Source organism: Pleurodeles waltl, chromosome 1_2 (assembly GCF_031143425.1).
Source record: "Pleurodeles waltl isolate 20211129_DDA chromosome 1_2, aPleWal1.hap1.20221129, whole genome shotgun sequence".
Classification (NCBI taxonomy): domain Eukaryota; kingdom Metazoa; phylum Chordata; class Amphibia; order Caudata; family Salamandridae; genus Pleurodeles; species Pleurodeles waltl.
Window position 1 is genome coordinate 38,488,284 of NC_090437.1, and position 26,429 is coordinate 38,514,712.

Consider the following 26,429-nt stretch of genomic DNA (forward strand, 5'->3'; position numbering starts at 1 on the left):
GCATGCATAAAAATCAAGTCAAGTTAAATAACCTTTATTTAGGCTGAACAGCCGAAAAAGTAAAAGCAAACAAAAACCACGAAAAAGACCAAAAATAAATGTAAAAACAAAAATGACAATAAAATCTATAAAGCACAATAATAATAATCTTTATTGTTTAGTTAATAAAAACCATAACAATGATCTCATAATACAACGTATTTAAAGATAAAAAAATCTCTAACATTCTATAAAATTCCGTAAATTCCTTGGCCATGAAACCATGTGAGGATCTAAAATCAGTTTCTTAACTCTAAGATGCAAAAAGTGCATGATTAAGCATGCATCCCGGATAGCAGGTTTACGTCTTTGGTGTGTGCAGTCAAGAATTTGATAAATTTGCATATTGATTGTGCATCATTAGGATCAAACACTGACATCACCGCTGACCGACAGGAACGAGTCCCATTTCTCATAAAAAGCGGTTTTAATAGTTGTCTGCGGGCTTCTTTTAAGGCTGGACAAATACAAATCAGGTGAACCATATCTTCTTTCGGGCCTTTACATAGCCTGCAGGAAGTCTCTCCTCTATTCTTCCACGATGGTTGATCCGCTCTAGCAGGAGATGCTCCCAAATGCAGAGTCAAGGAGCGATGCTTGATGTTAAGTGCGAAGGTTGCGGCCAGGTATTGTGATGGGGCCATGGTGGTATAAGTATGCATTACCAGCCAGGCGTGTGAGCGTTGCGCAGGTTTAGCTTTATCATCTAGAAAAGATTGGATACTTATTTCCTTTTTTATCGCTCAACACAAAAGGGAATACGACATGGTGGAATCCCATAGGTACTTTGTTTTCGTCTCTTGCAAGGAGTTGTTCAGGTACCTGTTGTATACTGAATTAGGATTGCTGTTTACTGAATTCCATAGTGCCACTACTAGCGGGCTGACAGTGTTTTTACTTATTTTGTACCAGATCTTTATTGTGTGGGCCTTCCTGTCGAGCTGCTGTTGTGTTAAGACCAAATTCCAGCCTTATCTGTGCAGGGGAAGCAGAGCGAGGAAGATTGAAGTCTTGCTTATAGATTTTTATTTGTTGCCTTTCCAGAAGGCTAGCATCTTTCCCGTATTGGGCTGCGCTTCCGTATGTAATTGCTGGAAGGAATTTAGCTGACATAACCGACATTAGTGGTTTATATGATGGGCCCTTTAATCTTTTAGCAAGAGTGCAGAAAGCGAACACCAAGGCTTTGGACTTCTGTAGAATATACTGGTTTTGCGGCACAAAATTGATCTTATTGTCTACTGTAAGTCCAAGATATTTGTAGCTGCAGATCGTATCCAGAGTGATACCATTCAATTTTATTTTATTTGCAGGATTCAAAGAGTAGCCTATTGACATTGTTTTGTCTTTGAAGTGTTAACCTCTATTTTGTTTGTCTTTGCAAATTCGCCCAAGGCACTAACCAGCCGTTGCGACCCTATTTTTGTGTGACTTAACAGAGCAATGTCATCAGCATACGATAGATGTGTTATAGCCAGACTTCCCATCCTTGGAGAATGTAAGTTGGTTGCGTCGAGTTTTGCAGAGAGATCTGCCATGAAGAGGTTAAAGAGGTGCGGGGCCAACACGCAGCCTTGCTTTAATCCTATATTTGTTGGTATTCTCCTGGAAACATTTGAGCCGTCTGCTACCTTGATTCGTACCCAAGTTTTATCATACAGCAATTCTATGCACCTCAAAATTCGTTCTTGCAAACCCCAACTCCGTAGTTTGTTCCAGAGAATTGCTCTGTCCACACAATCAAAAGCACTTTTGAAATCCACAAAACATATGTGTAAATTTTTCTTTAAGCACTTTGCTCGGTTGCTATATCTCCTAGCGCAAGAATGTTAGTCACTGTGCCGAAGCCCTTCCGGAAACCAGTTTGATTCATAGGGACCAGGTTATTTAGATTAGACCAGGTGAGCAGGTCTGCTAGGATTAAAGAGGCAAAGTATTTGGCCTCACTGTCAATTAGAGCTATCAGCCTATAGCTGGCTGGGTTTGCCCTGCTGCCTCCTTTGTATATAGGATTGATGATGGATCCTTTCCAACTATCAGGAATGGTACTGTTACGTTCAAATTCAGCATATAATATTGACAGAGTGGCTGACCAATAATCGAGATCCGCCTTAAATATGGCTTGGGGGAGACCGTTAGGGCCGGGAGCCCCATCCCTACGGCTCCTTCTGATCACCTGGGCTACTTTATTGGCACTGAATCTCATATCACTCTGAGGAACGTCTATAAGTTTTAGTGAAGCCTTCAGTTGCTGATTTTCTACTGGAGGGGTTGGCTTGAAAAAGATGTCTAACAGGTAATCCACCCATTTATCTTCTGAAATTGGGGTACAGTTTATTACTCTTGCCTTTCGGTCTATTTCATTCACTGACATCCAGAATTCTCTAGTATTAGCTTTTCTTAAGTTGATAAGTAATTTGATCCAGAAATCATCCTCCTTTTGGGTTCGTATTTGCCATACCTGTTTCTTATAATTTTTCCGAAGGGTTTTTATTTGGGTACATAAAGATTCTGTAGGAGGTCTATCTTTTGTGGATCTGAGTTTGCGTCTCAGATTCTTTCTTAATTCTAAGATATTTGGTGGCATAGTTAGTGGCCTCCGGTTATGATTTGGAGCTTGACGCCTGGCCGAGCCAAGTGATGGTACTAACTGTAGAAAGCTGGCCCACACCTCCCCAGCTGAGAGATCTTGGTGTGCTGTTGATTGAAGCAGGGTTTTTATATTTTTGCACAGCTGTGGTAGAGAAGACTCCGTCCAAAACAAGCGGTTTAGATTGACAGAGGCTACTGTTCCTAATTGATTTATGGCTGGAAGAAAACACGGAACATTCCAAGCCAATTCTATGTGCTGAAGCGAATGGTCACTGTGGAGAGTAGGTATAATTTTGAATTTTTTAACATGTGCCAGCAGGGGAAGAGAGATGGCAGTGTAGTCAATTGTAGTTGCAGATTTTGCACTATAATGAGTAAAGCTGGGCGGGACATCACCTTTCACCCTGCCGTTTAGCACCCTCATACTTAGATGTTCTAAGGCCTCTACCAATTGCTTGCCCCTTATATCCAGTTTCATCTGTATTGATAGTAACTGTGGTAGCACTGACCAAATTGCGTTTTCTGCTGCCAATTGCTCGTCCGGTTCTGGAGTATATATCAGGTTGCTGTTAAAGTCGCCTGTTAGTAAGATGGCCCATGCTGGATTAGCGCACCGTATCTCTTCTATCTTTTGCAGTAACTTCTCGAAGAGAAGTACTTTACGATGTTTCCGCGGATGGGCATAGATATTAAAGATAATTAGTGGAGGGTGACGATTGAAACTAAAATTGATTTTTATTGCCTGTAAGTCCGTCGATCAGAAAGACGGCCAGCTGCTCTGTGACCTGAAGTGCCATAGAGATGTATGAGGCTAGACCACCGCTTGCCCTGCCTGATTTGTTTGATTTTTCAGCTCCAATGTGGTGTAGAGAATAGCCTCCTAGTTCTATCGGGTCTACCAGCCATGTTTCTTGCAGCACTATTATCGAGTAGTTGCAACTGGACATTACTGTAAATCCTTCTGTAATAATTGCTTTTGCTCCTGCGATGTTCCGGGACATAATAGTAACGGTCGGCCTTTGATCTGTATCTGGTGCATTGCGTATGGTGGGTCAATTACTTCTCCTTGAATTTAGGGTACGTGCCATCCATCTCTATTCGTCTTGTACTCCATTCCCTACAATTAAGGGGTCAATAGAGGTATTTGAATCTTTTCCCCCCCATTTGGATTGACGCTGTTCCGCTTCCCCGACGTCCGGGCCCCGTCCACACTTGCGGGCCTGTGACTCCGTTTTTTGAATTGGTTCACTTTTCAGATTTAACAATAGGGGAAAAGGATAATGTGGGCTGGTTGGTTGTGATAGCCGTATACCCCAGTTTTCAAACTGTTGCTTAACTGCCATGATTAATGCAGCGATTTCGCTTGTTGTCCACATAGTCAGTTTGTTCCCGGTCATTCTGAGTGCTGTTGGAGAGGAATTTCAGTGATATTAAATCTGGGGCCATAATTTTCTTAGTTGAAGGAAGCTCTGGCAAAAGCCTCAGAATGTTGCCCCTGTTCAGGCTATCTTGTTGGCCGTGTGAGTCATAATCTGGGGTTAGAATGACCTGCCTTGATTCCCTATCATTTTCAATAACATGACTAGATTGTGATTGATGGGAATGCTCTATAATTCTGTGTGGCATAGGCCTGTTCCGTTGACCATCCTCCGATTTGTTTCTGTTTGGGGCCCTTTTGAGCGTGCATGATTGTTTGCTTAAAAGGGCTGTGTTTTCAAGGTCTGTTGCTGCTTTTTGAGTATTTTGAATCATTACTTTTGTCTTTATTTGTCCATCATGATGAGTAGTTGAGACCTCCCTAGAAGGATATTTGAGATTTAGGGTCGGTGACAAGTGTGTTTCTCTCGTGAGAGGATTGAGTCTGGACTGCGAGTCGTCTGCTAAAGGAGTGAATTTATTATTCTTTGTGCCTGCGGGGATTACTATAACCTGCCCCGTATTGACCTGGGCAGACGATCTTTGCTTGGAAGATGTTTTGAGACTCGACAAGATGCCGTGGGTCTTGTCCGGAAGGGTTATTGTAGATAGTGAGGAAGTGGCTTGTGCGACAGCTGCATTGGAGGGTGGCTCTGGTGGAATCTTCACTGGTAATTGGGCATCTAAATGGATCTCAGATTTATCCTTGTTGATACAATTTCCTGCCCTTGGGTCTCCCTGACGAGGAGCTGCCAACCTCATGACCGATGCGTGCCCGTTCAATTGGTCTTGGGATGTTGGGTGTGGCATGTTATATTTGACCGACATTGGCGAGTCAGCAGGTAGATGTTCTCCAGTGAACTGTTGTTCTGGACTGGTGACTACCCCCTCCCTTATGGCTTTGGAGCTATTTGAGATTTGGATACTACTTGCGGTTCCTGAAACTCGATTTTGCTGTTGCCGAAGCGTTGAAAATATGGGATACAGATTGTCATTATTAGCTTTGGCACGTGTTTGTTTCCTTGCCTTTCTTGCTCACTTTTTTTGTCTCTTTTTTAGGGGTTTCAGTGCTGGAGCTGGCTGCTCAATTATACTCTGAAAATTGGTAGATGCTGTTTGTTCCAACTGTGAAGATCCATCTGATCCGCCTGTGACCATTGGGTTAATGCACTGAATGTTTGCATCTTTTTTTGCTGGGCTGCTTACCCCAAAGGCTGGTGTCTTTTGAGATGTATCGTGGTTCCTGGGGACGGCCTCATTGGTTTTCCTTGTTTTAACTTCCTGCAGAATCTCTACTAAGACTTGTGGTAACGTACACAGTTTATCTATTATTGGGCCACAATTACAAGGAATTTGCTGGTGGTTGCAATTTTGTTCGATTGGACAGATGGCCAGCGAGTCCAATTTGTGATTGATGTCAGCTATGTATGTGGCCATTACCTTCATTAGATCCATTTGCAAGTCTAATTTATCTGATTGCATGTTAAGAATCGCAGCTGAAGTATGCAGAGCATTCAGCAATGAGGTGTGTAGTCACGTTAGATCTCCTTTCTCACAAGTAAGGTGGCCTGCGTGAGCGGGGTTTTTTAATAGAATTTTTTTTGCCCTGTTAATGGACTCTGGGGGGGGTATTATTGGAAGGCGAAGCAGTCGAGTTGCTTTTTACCATTAATTCCTAAAGTGATTGTATTTTGGACATCTCGCTAGAAATTTCAATGATCGAGTTAAAAGTTCTTTCTTGTTGGTGCGTAGTAATGCTGTTTTTAATGCTTCCTACCACCAGAGGATAGCTCGACTGCTGATCCTTAGGATTCACTAGATCAAAAGTTTTTAAGTCCAGCGCTTCTCCCAGGTCTTTGTTATTTGTTATAGAGAGCGACTGTAACCAGGAATCTTTCAACCCTGTAGTTACTTCGGAACCAATGTCCAGTCTCTCATTGTTCCCCTGGGTGTTGAAATTTGACCACAGGATTGGGGTCAATTGTTGGTGGGTTTTCACATACCCAGTGTCATTATGTACCTCTGTCGCATTACCCGTAGAGATTGGAAGCTCGGAATTACTTGGGTTGCCCGTTAAAACCTGTAGATGAGCACCTGGAGAAGTTTCCCACTCCTGAGCATGTACCTTAGCCATAGTCATGATTCTACCCGCTTGCGAATTTTTGTGCACAATAAATATCAAGGTTAAAAAAGATACAATCAATTAAAATAATCAGATACAAAGGACTGTGATCACAAACGTGGTGATGCCCCTGATTTAGGAAGACACTTCCCTCTGTCTGATACGCCACATGGACAACACGTACCAAGAAAGTGCAAAAACAGTACACAGTCTGGTATCACTTCTTAAAATTCTGAGGGCATGCCTAATACTCCTAAAGCCCAAATTATGGCATACGGGCAAGATCCATTTCTTCCTAGGACCACTGTAGGAGGAACAAAAGAAAATAACATGCTCCACTGATTCTACCACTTCTGGACAAAAGGGGCAGCGACTAGTGAAACCAAAACATCCTTGCTTCCATGAAGCTGTAAACAAACGTACGGGAAGGAATCCCATGAGGAATTTGATATACAGAGTTCTTGCGGCTGGTGACTCAATCTGATCCAAATAGCCTTTGCCCCATAAATATCATGACATTTCTCAATGCATTGTAATCACTGTCCTTCCTTGGTACTACTTCCACGTCGACCAGGTCAGACCACATCCTTATATCTAAAAGGATATAATTACCTAAACTGAAATGGTTTAGCTGATCGAATGTATACCCCTCTATCTTATTCGAGGGGGTTCTTACATTACAATCCTGTAGACCATTTTTCATTGTGAATGCAATGAGCTGGAATATTGCTGCAGACCAGCTTTTCACTGGATTGACTGTGATACCAGCCCACACATTATCCTCCTCACAGGACAGGCTGTCATGGTCAGTGGATAGAGGTTAAAACTTACTATTAAAATCCTTCCTGCCAAATCTTGTAGCCAACCTCACTTAGGATACCCAGGTGGTCATTAACCAAATTAATCAATTGCAATTTATCACTGAGACCACCAGGTCTGCAATAGAAATTTTACAAATAATATGCCCGGCCATTGCTAAAACCCAAAGAAACACACAAGCTGTCAGGACTGCCCAAATTAACAACAACAGCTAAGAAAAATAGTTAAGTTTTAAGCCAGATTACTAAACCCCCACTGACGGTCTCTATTCCGGGAGGTGGTAGCTGGCACGCAAAAGGTTACAAACCAAGTACAATAATATGGAACTAATGCCCAAGTATCCTGGAACAAACAGACATCAAAAGAATCTATAAACGATCCTCTAAGCGGACATACCAACTTGGCTGCTAATCCAGCTAAGTTCCAGGAAACTAGTTTAAAAATATCAGGGGGAACAGGAGCAAATAAACAAGTCCTAGAAGTCACAGGTAATACCACTTTAAGAGGAGAAAAGCCATCATCTCTAGGGGACAGCACACTGGGCAAATGAAGCTAATAGAATGAGAGATTACTTCCAATTGATATGATAGGTTAACCACTACCATGTCCCCAACGGCTTCTTCACGGTGTACCCTGTATACCAAATTAAGGGAAGGTTGGCGTCAATCAAGAACTTCCAACTCAGCTAGGGGCAAATATCTATTTAGAAGCAGCACCGAGGGCCTGCAAGGTCTGTTATTCCTGGCCGATGACAATGTACAAGAATCTCTGCACACAATTGAGGTCGGTTTTCACAAGAACATCAAGGGAACCAAATTTGTGCAAGCGGACTTCCTCAAGCCCTCTATTCCACTATTAGTAAATTACCTCCCAGCTCCTACAATTAATGACAACACAATCCCCAGACGTATTCTTCATTGAGGGCCTAACCCAAACCACCCTCTGCACAAACCAAATTTCATTATACTGCGCCAAATGAAAAATTGGTATTTCGCGCAAGCCAGTGTCAGACCTTATTTTTAAGATCTGCATGTGCTTCATTACCAGGGCTTTGAGGAGGAGGAACTCCTGGAAGGACTACAAAGTAGGAGCAACAGGCTGGAGGCAGGTCTAAACAATAAAACGACCTGCTGTTGACAGCTGGGGCATGCTGTCAACTACGTACATTGGGTCCAACACTAACAATAGGAATGTACTCCCCCACCAAGCCCGTCGTCTCATTGGCCACCAGTGGACGAGATAGTTGCTTTGTCGCCAGAGGGGAAGGGGCTGGTTTGCCCTTGGACAGAGGAATGGAATGACACATCTCAAGGACAGAACCAACCACAGAAGTAGACCTATCAATTTACACTGGAACAGTAACAGTTTGGACCATTTGGGGGGTAGGTAATAAGGGTGACTGCGTAATCTCAAGCTCTAACAATCAACGTTTTTCCATAAGAGGCACAAACAAGCCCTGACTAAAAGTTCAAACCGGGCCATAATTCCTTTCCAATCAAAGGTATTAGCAGCATCAGGGCAAGGCACAGGGCCTCAACAGGGTCTTTGAGTCTATTAAGTTCCCTGCCCCTTTTCTTCCTTTTCCTCTGGCTTTTGGTACAGTCGCTAAAAGTAGGAATATCACAGGTAGGTGTGTTAGCAGATGCAGAAACAATTGATACAGCTAATGCAGCCGACTGTGTTGCAACTGGCAGGGGCTCAGAACCCTCTTGGGCTCCAGGAGCTGTGGAAACCTCACGGGATCAAGCACAAAAGGCTGCGCAGAAGATCAGAAAATCAGCAGAGTCAGGACAACGTCTTGAACATTAGATTTTAAAGGATCAATTTGTTTGGAATGACAGTAGTGGCCAAATCTTTTCCTTTTTTCAGCATAACAAGCGTGAGTACTATGCCTGTGCGCTTCTTTAAAGATGTCCATACAGGGTTGTGGTAAGTTCAAATACTGAAACTCTAGGACTTCAGAAGCCAAATCGCAAGGCTGAGGTGTCTGGGTGTCCAATTTCTCTATGGTTCTGCATGAGACGGTCCTGCCTGTTCGGCATACCTCCAGGGGGACTACTGCGAGCTCTAGGGCTATAGTGAACCATGCTTGCCATGCCCAGTTCGATGCTACTAAGCTGGGGGTGAGAAATGTCTGCCGATGTTTGCAAACCACAAAAGGAAGCAGTGGGAAGGGTGAAAAAGCGTAAGCAAAGATCCCCAATCAACTCATCCACAGTGCCCTGCCCCTGAACTATGCATGCCTGGAGGTGAAGTTTGGGTATTTTGCATTTTCTGCTGTGGTGAAAAGAGCTTGCTGGTAGAGCTTCCACTTGTGGACTTGTGGTATTGACTTAGAAGTCGGAGGTCCAAGATTGTTCTCAACGACCCTGCCCGTTTTGGGAATAAGGCAATAGAATGAATAGACTCCTGTGGCTTGCTGGTGTATTGGCACTGGTTCTATGGCCTCTTATTTAAGAGTGCTTGATTGTCCCCCTTGAATAACTATTGATGTTGTAATTAGATTTTGTGAGGTGGAATATATGGCGATGTGCAGTGAGCTTCAGACAACAGCCATGTTGGATAATATCCAACAATCACTGGTCAGAGGTGACATAAAGAAACCTTGTAGTCAACCCCGGACAGGTGTTGTGTGGACAAGGGGGATGGCTGGCAAGTCAGGATTTGGTGGACGTGAAAGAGGGTTTGGTGAAACAACCTTTTTTTTTTAGGCAGGGTGGTTTGCACATGGGGACGTTGGTAGAATGTGGAGGGGATCTATGGAGGTGGATTTTGTTCCTCCACGACAGGGGGAACAGCAAAAGGAGCAACAAAGCAATGATGTTTGAAAGGCTCCCAAATCTTTCTTGATTTTTTCAGGTAGGGTATCCACTTGAGGGCCAAAGAGGTGTTCGACGTCAACAGGAAGTTCGAAAATGTTTTGGTGCAGTTTGGATTTGAAGGCTGAGACCCTAAGCCATGCGTGACATCTGAGGAGCACGCTGGGGTTAATGTTTCTTGTTGCTTTGTTGCTGCATCAAGAGCAAAACAATGGGAGGTATTTGCTATTAATTTACCCTAAGAGGCTTCTCATATGCCCTTTTTTATGTTTCTCGGGGAGATGTTGGAGGAGCCCCTCCATCTTGCTCCAACGAGCTCTGTCATAGCAGAAGAGGAGGCCAAAGGAGCTGGTAATTCTCCATTGATTGAAAATTGGGCAGCCACTAACCTCTCTGCTGCATCTATCTTTTTACTTTCTTTGTCTGTGGGGGCGCCTCACCAGATGGTTGAAAGTTTGCCCTTTTTCTCACTGTAGCGACCACCAGACAGCCAGGAGGGCGTTAACCTTTAATGCATGTAGTGTTGTTTGGAGAAGGTTTATCTTTCTTATCGATCCTGGGTGTAACAGCATGTACCTTAACTGGGTCTTCAAAGCTGTCAGGTGTGTGTCTAAACATATACTTAAGCATTGGCAGATACTGTACCAAGCGTTTACTAGAGGAGAGTGCTTGAACACAGAAAATCATCCTCTGGTGGTTCCATATGGAGCTGAACCTTATGATACGGAGATGCCCTAAGAATGATTTGTGGTAGGTAGTGGTGTCTTCTGAGGCAGAAGGATTTGCCAGTTAGAGATCAAGGTCTATGTCTGTAAGTGGGTTAATGTCATTAGTGTCCATCGGATCCTCTTGTTTTGGAACGGAGTACTTGTCTCCGTAATTTACAGGTTGTTCCAGTGTTAGGTCCTCTATCTCGAGTTCGGAGCCTCAGCTGTACTCAGGCGAAAAGGAGCCCTAATCTGCTGCTGACACCTGAGCATGAGCCTCCTCTTGAGGGTCTTCTGCGAGGTCCAGTGTATCCTCTGTGCTGCAGTAGGATTTCTCAAGTCACAGAGCTCGTTGATCATGCAGCTTCTTTTTGGACAAAAATGAGAGGCCCAAGTTACATACCCGACAGAGATGGGTGCATGGGTACTTGGTGTGGCATTGAAAGCAGAACGGTGTTTGCTCCATCACCAGGTGCACATGTGTGATGCTATTAATTGTGTTTGACCAATGACTTTGTGTTTCACCACTGCGCATATTAGTTGCTCAATGTTCACCAGTAGCACATTATGGGGGTCATTCCGACCCCGGCAGACACCGCCCGCCGGGCGGAAACCGCCCAAACACCACACCGCGGTCAAATGACCGCCGCGGTGATTCTAACTTTCCCGCTGGGCCGGCGGGCGATCTCAAGAAGATCGCCCGCCGGCCCAGCGGGAAAGCCCCTGCAAAGAGGAAGCCGGCTCCAAATGGAGCCGGCGGATTTGCAGGGGTGCGACGAGTGCAGTTGCACCCGTCGCGATTTTCAGTGTCTGCAAAGCAGACACTGAAAATCATTATGGGGCCCCCAGGGGCCCCACGACACCCGTTCCCGCCAGCCTCTTCCTGGCTGTGTAAACCGCCAGGAACAGGCTGGCGGGAAGGGGGTCGGAATCCCCATAGCGCCGCCATGGAGGATTCCCTGGGCCAGAGGTAAACCGGCGGGAAACCGCTGGTTGCCCTTTTCTGACCGCGGCTTTACCGCCGCAGTCAGAATTGCCCATGAAGCACCGCCAGCCTGTTGGCGGTGCTTCCGCGGCCCTCTGCCCTGGCGGTTTCAAACCGCCAGGGTCAGAATGAGGGCCTATATGTTTTGTTCAGTTTAGCCGCCTATTGGCTTTGACATGGCATTAGCCATTACATTTTGTATTCAGTTCAGCTGCATATTGGCTTTGACATGGCATTAGCAATTACATTCTGTATTCAGTTTAGCTGCCTATTGGCTTTGACATGACATTTGACATTACATTTGATATTTAGGTTAGCTGCCTATTGGCTTTAACGTAGGGTTAGACATTGCAGTTGAGACATTACAGATGTCTGAGTTTTTCCACAAGATGGACCAAGTTGTTTTCTTCACACCAGACCTTAGCTGATAAGAGCACGTAGATTTTGTGTTTACCTCGCAATCCAGTCTGAGAGCGAATTTGCTCAGGAGAACTGGCCCCTCTCCAAGGTTATTCGGCTCTCACACTGAGTTTGCTTTTAAGGATAACTCTGGGCTACAGTGAGTTAGATTTGAATCTGCTTCACTTCAGACTGGAACTAGACGTCAGTTGCCCGTCTCCCATTTGGGTAGAGAATCTCTTTCTCGCAGTTGGCCGGAGTCATCAACTTGCAGACCCCAGAAAGATGAAGCTGAGTATAGGCCCTACCGCCTTGCCCATACGGTGATGAATTTGACTTTTATGCTTTGCAGTTATGTTATACTATAATCACCTATATTTGCTGTGTACATTGCAACTGAGAAGTACTTTGATATATTTTGCTTTCATTGCTGCGACTACTTTTGAACGTGTGCCTCCAATCTACTAATTTCGTCTCTCAGGAACTTGTGGGTGGGGAATTAATAACAATAAATGTCTTCTTTAAACTCAGAAGTGCATTCCAGAGAGGTTCTGTAAGCTCGGTTAGGAGATAAGTGGGAAAGCAGAACAACATGGTGTGGATGGCATGTGGAAGATCAAGTCCACCTGAATGGCAAAGGCCAACAAGGGCCACAGCCGACTCGAGTTGCCCCAACAAAGGCGACAGCGATGCCTGGAAGAGGGAGACTGAGAAGAGCTGTGATCAAAAACAATACTGACGGTAAAGTTTGGAAAGAAGAAACAACAGTGTTCAAATGGAGCAGCAATGCACATGTCCAAACCAATAAGTGGAAAAAAATAATCAAACAATGGAGTTGACTATGCACATTAACTGCAAAGAGTCATTCTACCTCGTGACTCAAAAGACTTTCTTCAAAGAAAAAGAAATTGCACACATCTGAGCCCAGCACTAGATAGAAGGATGATGATTAGCATGTGTATCTGCAGCCACACAGGCCTCGAACACTAGATTCCATTTAGGGTGTTTTTTAAAATCATTTGAAATAAAAATAAAAAAATTAAAAAAATTGTGGGGGGGGGGGGGGGGGGGGGGAATAGGGGTGGGTTAAAAACGTCTTGATGTAACTTGTAGCACCGTTTCATTTTTTTGACATGGATTAATTGCTGTTTATGACAATCAATCAACAACCTAGGAAGGCAAATCTGCATTTCCTATGTCTAGGGGGGTCAATCATACCTTAACCCCTTCCCCGCCACGGACGTAATGGTTACGTCCATGGCAGCGCCCGTGTGGCGCCATGGACGTAACCATTACGTCCAGGGACTGGCAGTCGGGGGAAGCGCTAGCGCTTCCCCCGAAGGCCGCCCCCCAACACCCCCAGGCCAGGGCTGAAAGGGGAATCCCTTCCCCTTTCACGCCCACCCCCCCCGCCCCCCCCCATGACGTCAGCGCGCGATCGCGCGCTGATTTCATGGAAAGGGGGAATGACGCGCTGGAAGCCATTTGCTTCCAGCGCGTCAAGGGAGAAGGTGAGTATTTCACCTTCCTGCGGGGTGGGGGTGCTCTCAGAGAGGCATCGAGGGAAAGGAAAGGGTTTTCCTTTCCCTCGATGTCTCTTTGAGCATTCCTGCTGCCCGATCGCGATGCGATCGGGCAGCAGGAATGCCCACTAGACACCAGGGATTTCTGTATGTGTGTGTGTGTGTGTGAATATTAGTGTAGGGGAGCGACCCCTTGGGCAAGGGTCGCTCCCCTTTGGGGGCACATGCATTTTACGTCGTTTCTGCCCCCCCTGGGGGCAGATTGGCCCTATTTTTAGGCCGATCTGCCCCCAAGGGGGGCAGAAAGCCACTAGACACCAGGGATTTTATTGTTGCTTTGTATTTTTTGTGTTGGGGGGCGGCCCCTTGGGCAAGGGTCGCTCCCCTTTGGAGGCACATGTATTTTACGTCGTTTCTGCCCCCCCTGGGGGCAGATTGGCCCTATTTTTAGGCCGATCTGCCCCCAAGGGGGGGCAGAAAGCCACTAGACACCAGGGATTTTATTGTTGATTTGTATTTTTTGTGTTGGGGGGCGGCCCCTTGGGCAAGGGTCGCTCCCCTTTGGGGGCAAATGTATTTTACGTCGTTTCTGCCCCCCCTGGGGGCAGATTGGCCCTATTTTTAGGCCGATCTGCCCCCAAGGGGGGCAGAAAGCCACTAGACACCAGGGATTTTATTGTTGATGTGTATTTTTTGTGTTGGGGGGCGGCCCCTTGGGCAAGGGTCGCCCCCAGGGGCCCTCATGTATTTTTGGGCAGTTCTGCCCCCCTTGGGGGCAGAGAGGCCTATTTTTTTTAGGCCTTTCTGCCCCCAAGGGGGGCAGAATCCCAATAGCGCCAGAAATAGTATGTATGTATGTGTGCTTTGTGTTGGGGGGTGGCCCCTTGGGCAAGGGTCGCTCCCCCCAGGGGCGCAATGTATTTATTGTCGTTTCTGCCCCCATTGGGGGCAGATTGGCCCTATTTTTAGGCCGATCTGCCCCCAAGGGGGGCAGAAAGCCACTAGACACCAGGGATTTTATTGTTGATTTTTATTTTTTGTGTTGGGGGGTGGCCCCTTGGGCAAGGGTCGCCCCCAGGGGCCCACATGTATTTTTGGGCAGTTCTGCCCCCCTAGGGGGCAGATATGCCTATTTTTTAGGCCTTTCTGTCCCCAAGGGGGGCAGAATCCCCATAGCGCCAGGGATACTATGTATGTGTGTGTGTGCTTTGTGTGGGGGTGTGGCACCTTGGGCAAGGGTCGCCCCCCCCATAGGGTGCAATGTAATCTGGGCGATTTCTGCCCCCTCCCCTTGGGGGTAGATTGGCCTATTTTTTTTTAGGCCCATCTTCCCCCAAGCAGAGAAGACTAGACACGGGAAAATGAAAAAATGGTTAGTGGCGGAGTGTTTGTCAACTGGCGAAGTATTTACTTTTATGATAATAACAGTTTTTCTCCTTTTTGTTTTAGTTCAAAGCTTTTGCTGACTTTGCTGTGGCTTGTTGCAGTTTTGGCAGTAGTTGTCCTGCGGTTTGCGTAGTTGCATGTTTTAGGTAAGTAAATAAATTTACTCCAAGTGAGTATTGTTGCAATGCATGAATGACATGTTTGTAGGTGGTGTACTGAATGCAGGATTGTGTGTGAAATTGTCCTTAGAGTTATGCACAATGATTATTGTGTTGTCTTATGTCTAATTTGCTTTTTTTTTTCTCTTTTTAGTGGGATATCGTTGGTGATTGCTGTGGCTGTGCAGAGTAGTTGCTGGTGAGTCAAGCTTTTTCAGGCAAGTGAGCAGTATAGTTTTTGAGTTTATAATTCTTAGTGATAAACCTATACTTTGTTACTTATCTTACACAGTGCTGGTTGTTGGTGGTGTATTTGTCCAGTTAATTTTAGTAGGAAGGATCATGGCCAGCCGTAGGATGACCGCTCAGCAGGTTGTTAGTGTGCTTTTTGAGTCATCTTCTGACCATGAATATGAGACTGACTCTGCATCTGAGGCAGAGGAGGAAGTGCAGGATTCTGGAAGTGAATTTTCTGTCAGAGATGAATCATCTGATGATGAAGCCACTCTCAGTGCTGATGAAGGGCCTGTTTTAGAGGAGGACAGTGATGTGCCAATGGTGCAGGAGCCAGCGGCTGAAAGGCTTCCCATTGGAAGACCTGACGCATGGGTTGCACCAAACATGGAGCAGCCACAGTTGCCTGCGTTTACTGGTTTTCCAGGGTGTCGAGTTAATACGGAAAACTTTTTGCCCGTCAACTTTTTTGAGTTGTTTATGGACGATATATTTTTGGAAGAGATTGTTGAGCAGACTAATTTGTATGCAGAGCAGTTTTTGAGGGACAACGCTGCCAGACTTAGGCCACACTCTAGAGCTAGCCGGTGGATTCCCACAAATCTGGAAGAGTTGAAAAAGTTCTTGGGTTTAACTTTTTTGATGGGGCTGATAAGGAAGCCGTCGCTGTCTTCATATTGGTCTACTAGTCCCTTGATGGCAACTGCTATATTTCCTGCCATCATGAGTCGTAACCGGTATGAGCTTCTTCTTCGGATGTTGCATTTTGTAGATAATGCTTTAGCCTTGCCACGAGATCATCCTGATTCTGACCGTCTTTTTAAGATTAGACCTGTCCTTGATCATTTGGTAGATCGGTTTTCAGAGATCTATGTTCCAGGGAAAGAAATATCTGTAGATGAGTCTTTGGTCCTGTTCAAGGGTCGTTTGGTTTTTAGGCAGTACATTCCTAGCAAGAGGGCACGGTATGGAATTAAATTGTATATGCTGTCAGAAAGTAGTACAGGATATGTTTATAATTTCCGGGTCTACACTGGTAGGGATTCCAATATTGACCCCCCTGGTTGTCCTCCCACTTTTGGAGTTAGTGAGAAAATTGTGTGGGAACTTGGTAGACGACTGTTTAACAAAGGTCACCATTTATATGTAGATAACTTCTACACTGGAGTTCGGTTGTTCAAGGAGTTGTTCAGAGTGGACACTGTTGCTTGTGGCACAATCCGCTCTAATCGGAAAGGCTATCCAAAAGAGCTTGTCTGTAAAAAAACTTGAGAAGGGACAGTGCAGTGCCTTGCGGAATGATGAGCTGCTAGCTCTGAAATTTGTAGACAAGAGGGATGTATACATGCTACGCACCATCCATGATGAGAGTACTTCACCTGTGGCTGTTTGGGGTCAGGTTGCCGAAGTGCGCAAACCTGTGTGCATCTTAGACTATAATAAGCACATGGGTGGTGTTGATAGAGTAGATCAGAGGTTAGAACCTTACACTGCTGCTCGTAAGTCTTATGTGTGGTATAAGAAATTAGCGCTTCACTTGTTCCACTTGGCAACTTTTAATGCTTTTGTTGTGTTTAAGGATAGTTCTCCAGAGTCAAGGATGACATTTGTGAAATTTCAGGAGTCTCTCATAGCTAGCCTTGTTGTGCTGGAACAGGCAAGAGTTCCTAGAGAAGCAGTGGTGGAGGATGTGGCTAGATTGAAAGATCGTCACTTTGCTGAGCACATTCCTCCCACGGCCAAAAAAAACTTTCCTGCTAAGAGATGTAGAGTCTGTGCTCGAAGAGGTATCAGGAAGGAGACTAGGATGTACTGCCCTGATTGTCCTTCAAAGCCTGGGCTGTGTGTGGGTGGCTGTTTCAGGAGCTACCACACACAGAAGAATTATTGGGAAATTCCGTGAGCGTAAACTGGTGTTTTATATTTTTATATGTTCGGTTTCACGGTTGGCATTAGTCATGTATTCAGTTAGAGCTTTTGTGTTTGTAGTTTTGTACTAATTTATGATTAGTGGTTTCTTTGTTGTTTAAAAACAAAAAAAAGGGGATGGCATGTGTAGAGTGGCGCTTGGCTGGCGGCGTGGGTGTGGTGGCGCTTGGCTGGCGGTGTGTGTGGGGTGGCGCTTGGCTGGCGGTGTGTGTGGGGTGGCGCTGGGCTGGCGGTGTGTGTGGGGTGGCGGTGTGTGTGGGGTGGCGCTTGGCTGGTGGTGTGGGTGGGGTGGCGCTTGGCTGGTGGTGTGGCGCTTGGCTGGCAGTGCCGGCCAAACGCCAGTCCACACACTCATCAGCTGGTGTGATTGCTGTATCAGGCATGTGGGCGTATGAAAGTGATGGGCCCTTGACTGGCGCTGTCTGTGGATGCGAGTCTTGTAATGTGCTGGGCCCGTGGCTGGCGGCGTGAATGGTCTAGTGCATGTCATGTATGAAAGGTGTGTGAATGGACTGTAAAGCGGTTGGTGCCTTGTCGTTGCTTTACAGCTCACGAGCTGTGAGTCATTGGTTCAGTTTTTTGGCCTTTCAGTTATTACCAGTGCATTTCACTTTTGTGAAATCTCTTGTTAATAAAATTTGATCTACTGAACCATCACTCACCCTCGTGCCAAATCCAACCAGTATGTGTGGTACAAATGACAAAACCTGCTCCGCTGTAATCAGGCGTCGCAGCACACTTGAGACACGCTAGGTGCCTCAGGTGGGACCCCGATGATGAAGCATGCCACCAACTTGGTTGGTGGGTGAGGGGTCTTCTTCACATAACCTAAGTGTGTTTCTTTTCACAATTTTAGTGTTTGGCACATCACGGACGTATGTGCACACATCAAAGTGATATATTCCAAAAATACCTGTGTTTGGGGGGGAGGGCCCACCTATGTTTTTGGTCCTGGGTGCGGCCGTCATGTAGGGAAACCTACAAAACCCAGAAACTTTTTAAAACTAGGCACCCCAAGGAGTCTAGGGAGGTGTGGCTTGTGTGGCTCCCCCAACATTTTCTTACCCAGACTCCTCTGTAAACCTCACAATTTGCATAAAAAAGCATATTTTCCTGATTTTTCTTAGTAGGATCACCGCTCCAGCACAAAATTCCTACTCCCCAGTTTTCCCCTCAGTCTCCCAAGTAAAATGACACCTCACTTATGTGGGTCCCCAAAGCAGAGTCCGTCTAAAGATGTATAAAAGAATATGCCCTTATAAACTTGCTGTGCTATCCCTTCTATCCCTTCAGGTTTTGGGCCTTATTATGTTGCAGGCACCTGGGCCACCCACACAAGTGAGGTATCATTTTTATCGGGAGACTTGGGGGAACGCTGGGTGGAAGGAAATTTGTGGCTCCTATCAGATTCCAGAACTTTCTGCCACAGAAATGTGAGGAACATGTGTTTTTTTAGCCAAATTTTGAGGTTTGCAAAGGATTCTGGGTAACAGAACCTGGTCCGAGCCCCGCAAGTCACCCCTCCTTGGATTCCCCTAGGTCTCTAGTTTTCAGAAATGCACTGGTTTGGTAGGTTTCCCTAGGCGCCGGGTGAGCTACAGGCCAAAATCCGCAGGTAGGCACTGTTTTCTCCCAAAATTGTGGATGTGTCCACGTTGCGCTTTGGGGTGTTTCCTGTCGCAGGCGCTAGGCCTACCCACGCAAGTGAGGTATCATTTTTATCGGGAGACTTGGGGGAACGCTGGGTGGAAGGAAATTTGTAGCTCCTCTCAGATTCCAGAACTTTCTGCCACAGAAATGTGAGGAACATGTGTTTTTTTAGCCAAGTTTTGAGGTTTGCTAAGGATTCTGGGTAACAGAACCTCGTCCGAGCCACACAAGTCACCCCTCCTTGGATTCCCCTAGGTCTCTAGTTTTCAGAAATGCATAGGTTTGGTAGGTTTCCCTAGGTGGCGGCTGAGCTAGAGGCCAAAATCTACAGGTAGTCACTTTGCTAAAAACAGCTCTGTTTTCTGTGATATGTCCACGTTGTGTTTTGGGGCATATCCTGTCGCGGGCGCTAGGCCTACCCACACAAGTGAGGTATCATTTTTATCGGGAGACGTGGGGGAACGCTGGGTGGAAGGAAATTTGTAGCTCCTCTCAGATTCCAGAACTTTCTGCCACAGAAATGTGAGGAACATGTGTTTTTTTAGCCAAATTTTGAGGTTTGCAAAGGATTCTGGGTAACAGAACCTGGTCCGAGCCCCGCAAGTCACCCCTCCTTGGATTCCCCTAGGTCTCTAGTTTTCAGAAATGCACAGGTTTGGTAGGTTTCCCTAGGTGCCGGCTGAGCTAGAGGCCAAAATCTACAGGTAGGCACTTCGCAAAAAACACCTCTGTTTTTTTCCAAAATTTAGGATGTGTCCACGTTGCGCTTTGGGGTGTTTCCTGTCGCCGGCGCTAGGCCTACCCACGCAAGTGAGGTATCATTTTTATCGGGAGACTTGGGGGAACACTGGGTGGAAGGAAATTTGTAGCTCCTCTCAGATTCCAGAACTTTCTGCCACAGAAATGTGAGGAACATGTGTTTTTTTAGCCAAATTTTGAGGTTTGCAAAGGATTCTGGGTAACCGAACCTGGTCCGAGCCACACAAGTCACCCCTCCTTGGATTCCCCTAGGTCTCTAGTTTTCAGAAATGCACAGGTTTGGTAGGTTTCCCTAGGTGGCGGCTGAGCTAGAGGCCAAAATCTACAGGTAGTCACTATGCTAAAAACAGCTCTGTTTTCTGTGATGTGTCCAGGTTGTGTTTTGGGGCATATCCTGTCGCGGGCGCTAGGCCTACCCACACAAGTGAGGTATCATTTTTATCGGGAGACGTGGGGGAATGCTGGGTGGAAGGAAATTTGTCGCTCCTCTCAGATTCCAGAACTTTCTGCCACAGAAATGTGAGGAACATGTGTTTTTTTAGCCAAATTTTGAGGTTTGCAAAGGATTCTGGGTAACAGAACCTGGTCCGAGCCACACAAGTCACCCCTCCTTGGATTCCCCTAGGTCTCTAGTTTTCAGAAATGCACAGGTTTGGTAGGTTTCCCTAGGTGCCGGCTGAGCTAGAGGCCAAAATCTACAGGTAGTCACTTTGCTAAAAACAGCTCTGTTTTCTGTGATGTGTCCACGTTGTGTTTTGGGGCATATCCTGTCACGGGCGCTAGGCCTACCCAAACAAGTGAGGTATCATTTTTATCGGGAGACTTGGGGGAACATAGAATAGCAAAACAAGTGTTATTGCCCCTTGTCTTTCTCTACATTTATTCCTTCCAAATATAGGGGTGTGTGTAAAAAAGACATCTATTTGAGAAATTCCATGTAATTCACGTGCTACTATGGTCACCCCGGAATTCAGAGATGTGCAAATAACCACTGCTCCTCAACACCTTATCTTGTGCCCTTTTTGGAAATGCAAAGGTTTTCTTGATAGCTATTTTTTACTCCTTATATTTCAGCAAATGAATTACTGTATACCCGGTATAGAATGAAAACGCACTGCAGGGTGCAGCTCATTTATTGGCTCTGGGTTCCTCGGGTTCTTGATGAACCTACAAACCCTATATATCCCCGCAACCAGAGGAGTCCAGCAGACGTAACGGTATATTGCTTTCGATAATCTGACATTGCAGGGAAAAGTTACAGAGTAAAAAGTAGAGAAAAATTGATGTTTTTTTCACCTCAATTTCAATATTTTTCTTTTTCAGCTGTTATTTTCTGTAGGAAACCCTTGTAGGATCTACACAAATGACCCCTTGCTGAATTCAGAATTTTGTCTACTTTTCAGAAATGTTTAGGTTTCTGGGATCCAGCATTGGTTTCATGACCATTCCGGTCACTGACTGGAAGGAGGCTGAAAGCACAAAAAATTGCACAAATGGGGTATGCCCCAGTAAAATGCCAAAATTGTGTTGAAAAATTGGGTTTTCGGATTCAAGTCTGCCTGTTCCTGAAAGCTGGGAAGCTGCTGAGTTTAGCACCGCAAACCCTTTGTTGATGCCATTTTCAGGGGAAAAACCACAAGCCTTCTTCTGCAGCCCCTTTTTCCAATTTTTTTGAAAAAAACGAAATTTTCACTGTATTTTGGCCAATTTCTTGGCCTCCTTCAGGGGAACCCACAAAGTCTGGGTACCTTTAGAATCGCTAGGATGTTGGAAAAAAAGGACGCAAATTTGGCTTGGTTAGCTTATGTGGACAAAAAGTTATGAGGGCCTAAGCGCGAACTGCCCCAAATAGGCAAAAAAAGGCCTGGCACAGGAGGGGGAAAAGGCCTGGCAGCGAAGTGGTTAAAAAAAAAAAAAAACATACATTAAAAAATAAAGTTGCCTCAGCTATCTGTTAGACGTTTTTGGAAAGTAAGATTTTAGTTATATATTAAGGGGGTCAATGGTGGTGGCGGAAATTACCTCCACCGGCATGGTGGTCTCGACCGCCATATATTGTTCACACGGGAGACCGCCATAGGCAGATCTCCGCCACCGCCCTGCTACTGCCGCCAGGAGTTCCTTATCAGACAGGGCAGCGCTGGCAGATAAAGAACCTGTGTTCCCCCAGCCTTTCCCTGGCAGTTTCACTAGCTAGGGAAAGACTGGTGGAAGGGGTGCTCCGGGGCCTCCGTGCACAGCCCCGTCACGCATGTCACTGCCCGATTTACGGCAGTGATATGCGCAACGGGTGCTGCTTCACCCGCTGCAGTGCGACATTGACGGCTCCATGTGGAGCTGTCGCCATTGTCCAGGCCCAGCAGAATGTTCATTGTTGGACCGGCCGGGTATTCAACGGGCTGGCAGTCTGTGTTTAGACCGCCAGCATGAACACGGCTGGAAATCCAGCCGTGTTCATAATGACCCCCTAAGTGTTTCAAGAAAATGCACGTAAGCACATATATTCTACTGTTTACAAAAAAAAACGTAGATCCCAAGACTAGGGAATCTAGGCAGGGCAGAGCACAGAATTAAGGTAAACTGAAGTTACATATACTTGATACAACTTATGGTAGAACTAAAGTTAAAGACCTAAAACAAGGTAAAGAGCACCTTTCTCAAATGACCATTAGTAGTGAGGAAGGCACAGCAAACAGGACATTTTAAATCCTTTGCAACAATCTGGACTTGAATCATTGTGGCCAAGACTAAAGAACTAATTCTACTGTAATAATACTAGTACGAATAATGAGTTGGAGTTAGACTACTAGATTTAGGCTAGCACATACTTCACAAAAGTTAAGATTTGCAACCCTTCTGCAACTCCATTCAAAAGTTGTTTCCGTGTACCAAGTTTGACAGGGAAAACAGTTAAATTAAAAACAAATCGATACAGTACTGAGAAACACAAGCTTTCACAAAATAATGTTACAAATGTGCATTACAGTTTTAGATGATTTTACCTCTTTCGTGCCTGCAGCTTCATTGTGGGACTCAATTGTTGTACTACAGCTGAAGAGTCACAGGCGTACAACTTGTGTTGTGGTCTCTCCACATTGTTAGGCTCCAAAAGAGCATCCGGCATTTGAGCATCTGTCTCAAAAAGAATGGCTTCTCCTTTATCTGCTTCCACGTCTTTCTCATCATCGCTCTCAAACATATTGTGCTCATCTCTTTCTAGAAAGCGGTTTCCCTTTTCAGTACGGAGCCCAGGCAATTCAGGAACAATATCATATTTACACGAAGTACTAAAGGTCTGTTCAGATTCTAAAAAACATATTAGGGTCAATTCTCAAATACTGCCATTTTTAAAAGGTCAACATAATATATCTATTAGCTTGCTAATAAGGTAAATACATCAACAGTTTCCTGTTGGCCTTCGAGAGTCAGTTAAGTGTATTGTAAATTTGCATATAGATTATGGATGTTGGTGTTACTTAAAGGCTGACAGACTTTCTCTGAAATTATTTTTTTTACTAATTAAAGTAAACACACAGTACATATCTGAACAATGAACATTCATAGAATCTGAACAATGCCAGGGGTAGCAGCTATGTAATAAGCTGCCGAAAGCCTAGTTAGCACAAAACATAGGTTTATTCGACCCACAGCTGACTGACTAAAAAACTACACGATCATCAATTAAACGCTCCCTCCAACTGCCTCACATTCCAGAACTTAAATCATAAAAAGATAAATCAAATTTGCAACCAATCTGGCAGATAACATTCCAACGTGCTGAGCAGATGATTTGCATGCACATTAACACATGATGAAAAAAAACAGACAAAGAAAAACGAGAAAGAAATCCATTTGTAAAGCAGCGCGTGAATGCAGACGTGTGGTCAGTGTGTTTTTAAAAAAAAAACATTTTGAGAAGTAGAGAAGACAGTTGGATGAGTTACAATCCATGTTGGTGATACAATGCTCAAAAACCTTTAACAGAGTATTTTAAGGTATAGGACAGTCGCGGCTGGATTTTTATGATTCAGGCCACTTCCCAAGTGGACCCGGAGAAAACCAGTTGGCACAAAGAAGGTTGGAGACTGCCCCCTCCCATGGATAATCAGAAGACCGGAGTACCTACACCAGGGAGCCAAAGTGCATGGGGTGAGGTGACATTGGAAACCCTCGCTGAAGTCAATGGAAGCTTCAGTTGTCCAGCTGCTGTCCTAACCTGTGGACCAGGCCGGTGGAACCAAAAGGTGAATTTCGGACGTGAAGAACATGAAAAAAGAAGGAGACAGAGTCCAGACCATTCAGAGGTGTCCAGGCGGTGCAGGTAGGCAATGCCCACCCTCTTGGTGGTGAAGTTCCTGCAGGACAGTGAAGGAAGAAGTCCAGCTTTAGAGTCCAGGGGGATGCAGACGATCCTTGGGAGTCACCCACCAGCTGTCCCACATCGGTCACCAAATTACAAGAGGGTCAGTGGCCAGCAGCACCACCAACAAGCCTTGACAATTGCAAATAGCTGGTGCAAGGACGATTGCAGGTTTTGAAGGACCAGAAAGGTCATAGTGACTCCACCTTTGGAGGGGAGTCAAGACAGGCCTTCAGCAGGAGGGCAAGCCAGCCGGAGGAGCCCCCACGAGTGACCCAGTGGCAGCAGGCACAGGGAGTCACAGTGAGGCCTCAGCAGCAAAAGACAGGAGGCACACAACGCAGGAGCTGCAGAGTGAAAGCTGATTTTGGAGTTGCAGAGCGCGAAGATATTTTGGAGGAAGAGCCAACAAACCTTGGCAAGGCAACAGTCACGGTGCAAAGGGGTTTTGTTTCAGTGGCTGCAGCAAGGGTCCAACATCTCCAAGTTGGTCAGAAAACAAGTTTGACCTGGAGAGGATCATAGAACCACCACCTGTGAGCAGAGCCTTTAAATTGTCCATGGGACAGCAGGATCCATCAGCCGGTCGTCATTGTCTTGAGGAGCCTGCGGATGCAGGGAAGTGATTCCTTCACTCCAAGGGAGACTCCTTCTTGCTTCTTGGATGCAGGCAGAGTCCTTGTGACCGTGGAGGATGCATACCCCGGGATATTACAGAAATCTTGCAGGAGCTGGTGAAACAATGCTGCAGTGGAATCCCTCCCAACTAGAGGCAGTCTTCTTTCAGTTCCAAAAGCAGACCAGCAGCGGTTCCAGAGGACAGGAGCAGAAAATGTCTTGCGTACAGTTCCATGAACAGTCTTGCTCGACGAATCGGAGGACCCACCCTCAGGGTAGTCCTTAAGTAATCCTAAAAGAGTGTACAAGGGTAGTAGTGGTGAAAATGCTGCACCTCCGTGACGTAACAACTCGTATTAAGCAACAAAGTCAATGAGGTGAGAACCTGTTGCCAATTGGTCGGGTGCCCTACTACCCTAATGGGCACAAGGAGTTGCGTACCGAGGTACACAATGACAATAAATGCAAAAAGACCAAGGCACACAGAGGTAAAGAGTCCAGAAACGTAATGGTAGAAGAGTATCTCCGGTAGTATGGATCCAGAAGCGGAGAAAGAGACGCTGATTCCCAGTTGGTGTTGAATGGTGTCTTTATTCCTAGACCAAGTTTGTCATAGGTTAGTATCGTCTTGCAGAAAACAGCCAACACGCGTTTCGTCACACAAGTGACTTTATCAAGGCTGGGCCTGTATGGCCAGGGAAGTGGTAGCAGCAAACCGATATGAAGGTAGGTAGGTAGTAAGCACTGAGCCTGGTATCTGCGAGTGCTAAGTGGTCCAGTGATCGGAACTGAAGAGGTAAAGGCCCTGATAAGCCTCCAAAGGTGACCCTGTATGTTGTGCGAGGAGCGCCTTGTCCATCCGGTGCAACGCGTCTTTAATCCTAAAAGGGAGTTGGTTACCCTCTGTAGTGATCCACCTATTAGACAGGATCAGGGACGTCATCTACTTGGCCTAACCAGTCAGATACCCCTAGGAGCCTCGTCTCACCTTGTTGCCAAGATGGCAGAATCGAAGCAGTCAGTGGTGCTCACAGGCCACCCCACCCCAACCCAGAGAGACCTATTTCAAAGGGAGGGTTGGTCACACCTCTCCCTTACAGAAAATCTTTTTGCTCTGCCTTCCCTTGCAGAAAATCCTTTGTTCAGCCTTTCCCTGCTTGAGTTAGGCTCATCAGCAGGAGGGCAGAACAGTGCCTGGGTTGGTAGCAGCCAGACCCCGTAAGGCTGCATAGGCGGAACTGGGGGATCCTCTAAGGTGCAGAGTACATGGGATCACTGGAATAGGTATAGTTGCATGATTCCAACATGTTGATAACAAACGTGTGGGTTCGGAGAAGCCATTATGTAGTTGGACCAGTCTTGTTAATCAGTGTCCACTACATGCCTTAAGATGGCTTCCCCGCATTTACAAATCCCAGGGAATGGAGTCTAGGATTTGTAGGGGGTACCCTGCTCATGCAGGGGCACCCTTACACTTGGGGACATGCACCCTGCCCTTGGGCTGAAGGGCCTACCAAAGGGGTGACTTTGCCATTGGCTACTGCCCTCTGACCCCCTGTAATGCCCTATATTCTAGTATGTAGTGGCGCCCCTGAACCTTACTCTTCATATTTCAAGCAACCTAAAGAAGTAGGACTGAAGAGCAGTCAGCAGTGAAGACTCCAGAAGACAACTCGCTTGGCCCCAGCCCGACCTGCCTGTCTACAGCTTCAAGACTTCTGCTACAAGAAGGCGACTTGTCCTGCAGGACCAGTGGCCTCTACAAACCCTTAGAGGCCAGCCTGTCTGCCTGCCCTAAAGCCCAAGATCTTCTGAGGACAGTGCTGTGTCCACAAAGAAACCTCCAGCAAGGACTGCAGAGCCCTCCAGATCAGCTAGTCCTGCCCACTCTGCACCCGATGTCCACGGCCTGAG

At 46.0% G+C, this 26,429-nt stretch overlaps 1 protein-coding gene across 3 annotated transcripts in view; it reads right to left on the bottom strand.

Moving 5' to 3' along the window:
- Positions 1-26,429, bottom strand: part of CENPC (centromere protein C) — a 904,489-nt gene that overhangs the window by 726,298 nt on the left and 151,762 nt on the right. For all 3 annotated transcript variants that reach the window (XM_069235766.1, XM_069235758.1, XM_069235777.1), the window contains exon 8: positions 22,540-22,843. In XM_069235766.1, coding sequence (XP_069091867.1) covers positions 22,540-22,843 — 304 coding nt within the window. The remainder of the gene's footprint in view (positions 1-22,539; positions 22,844-26,429) is intronic.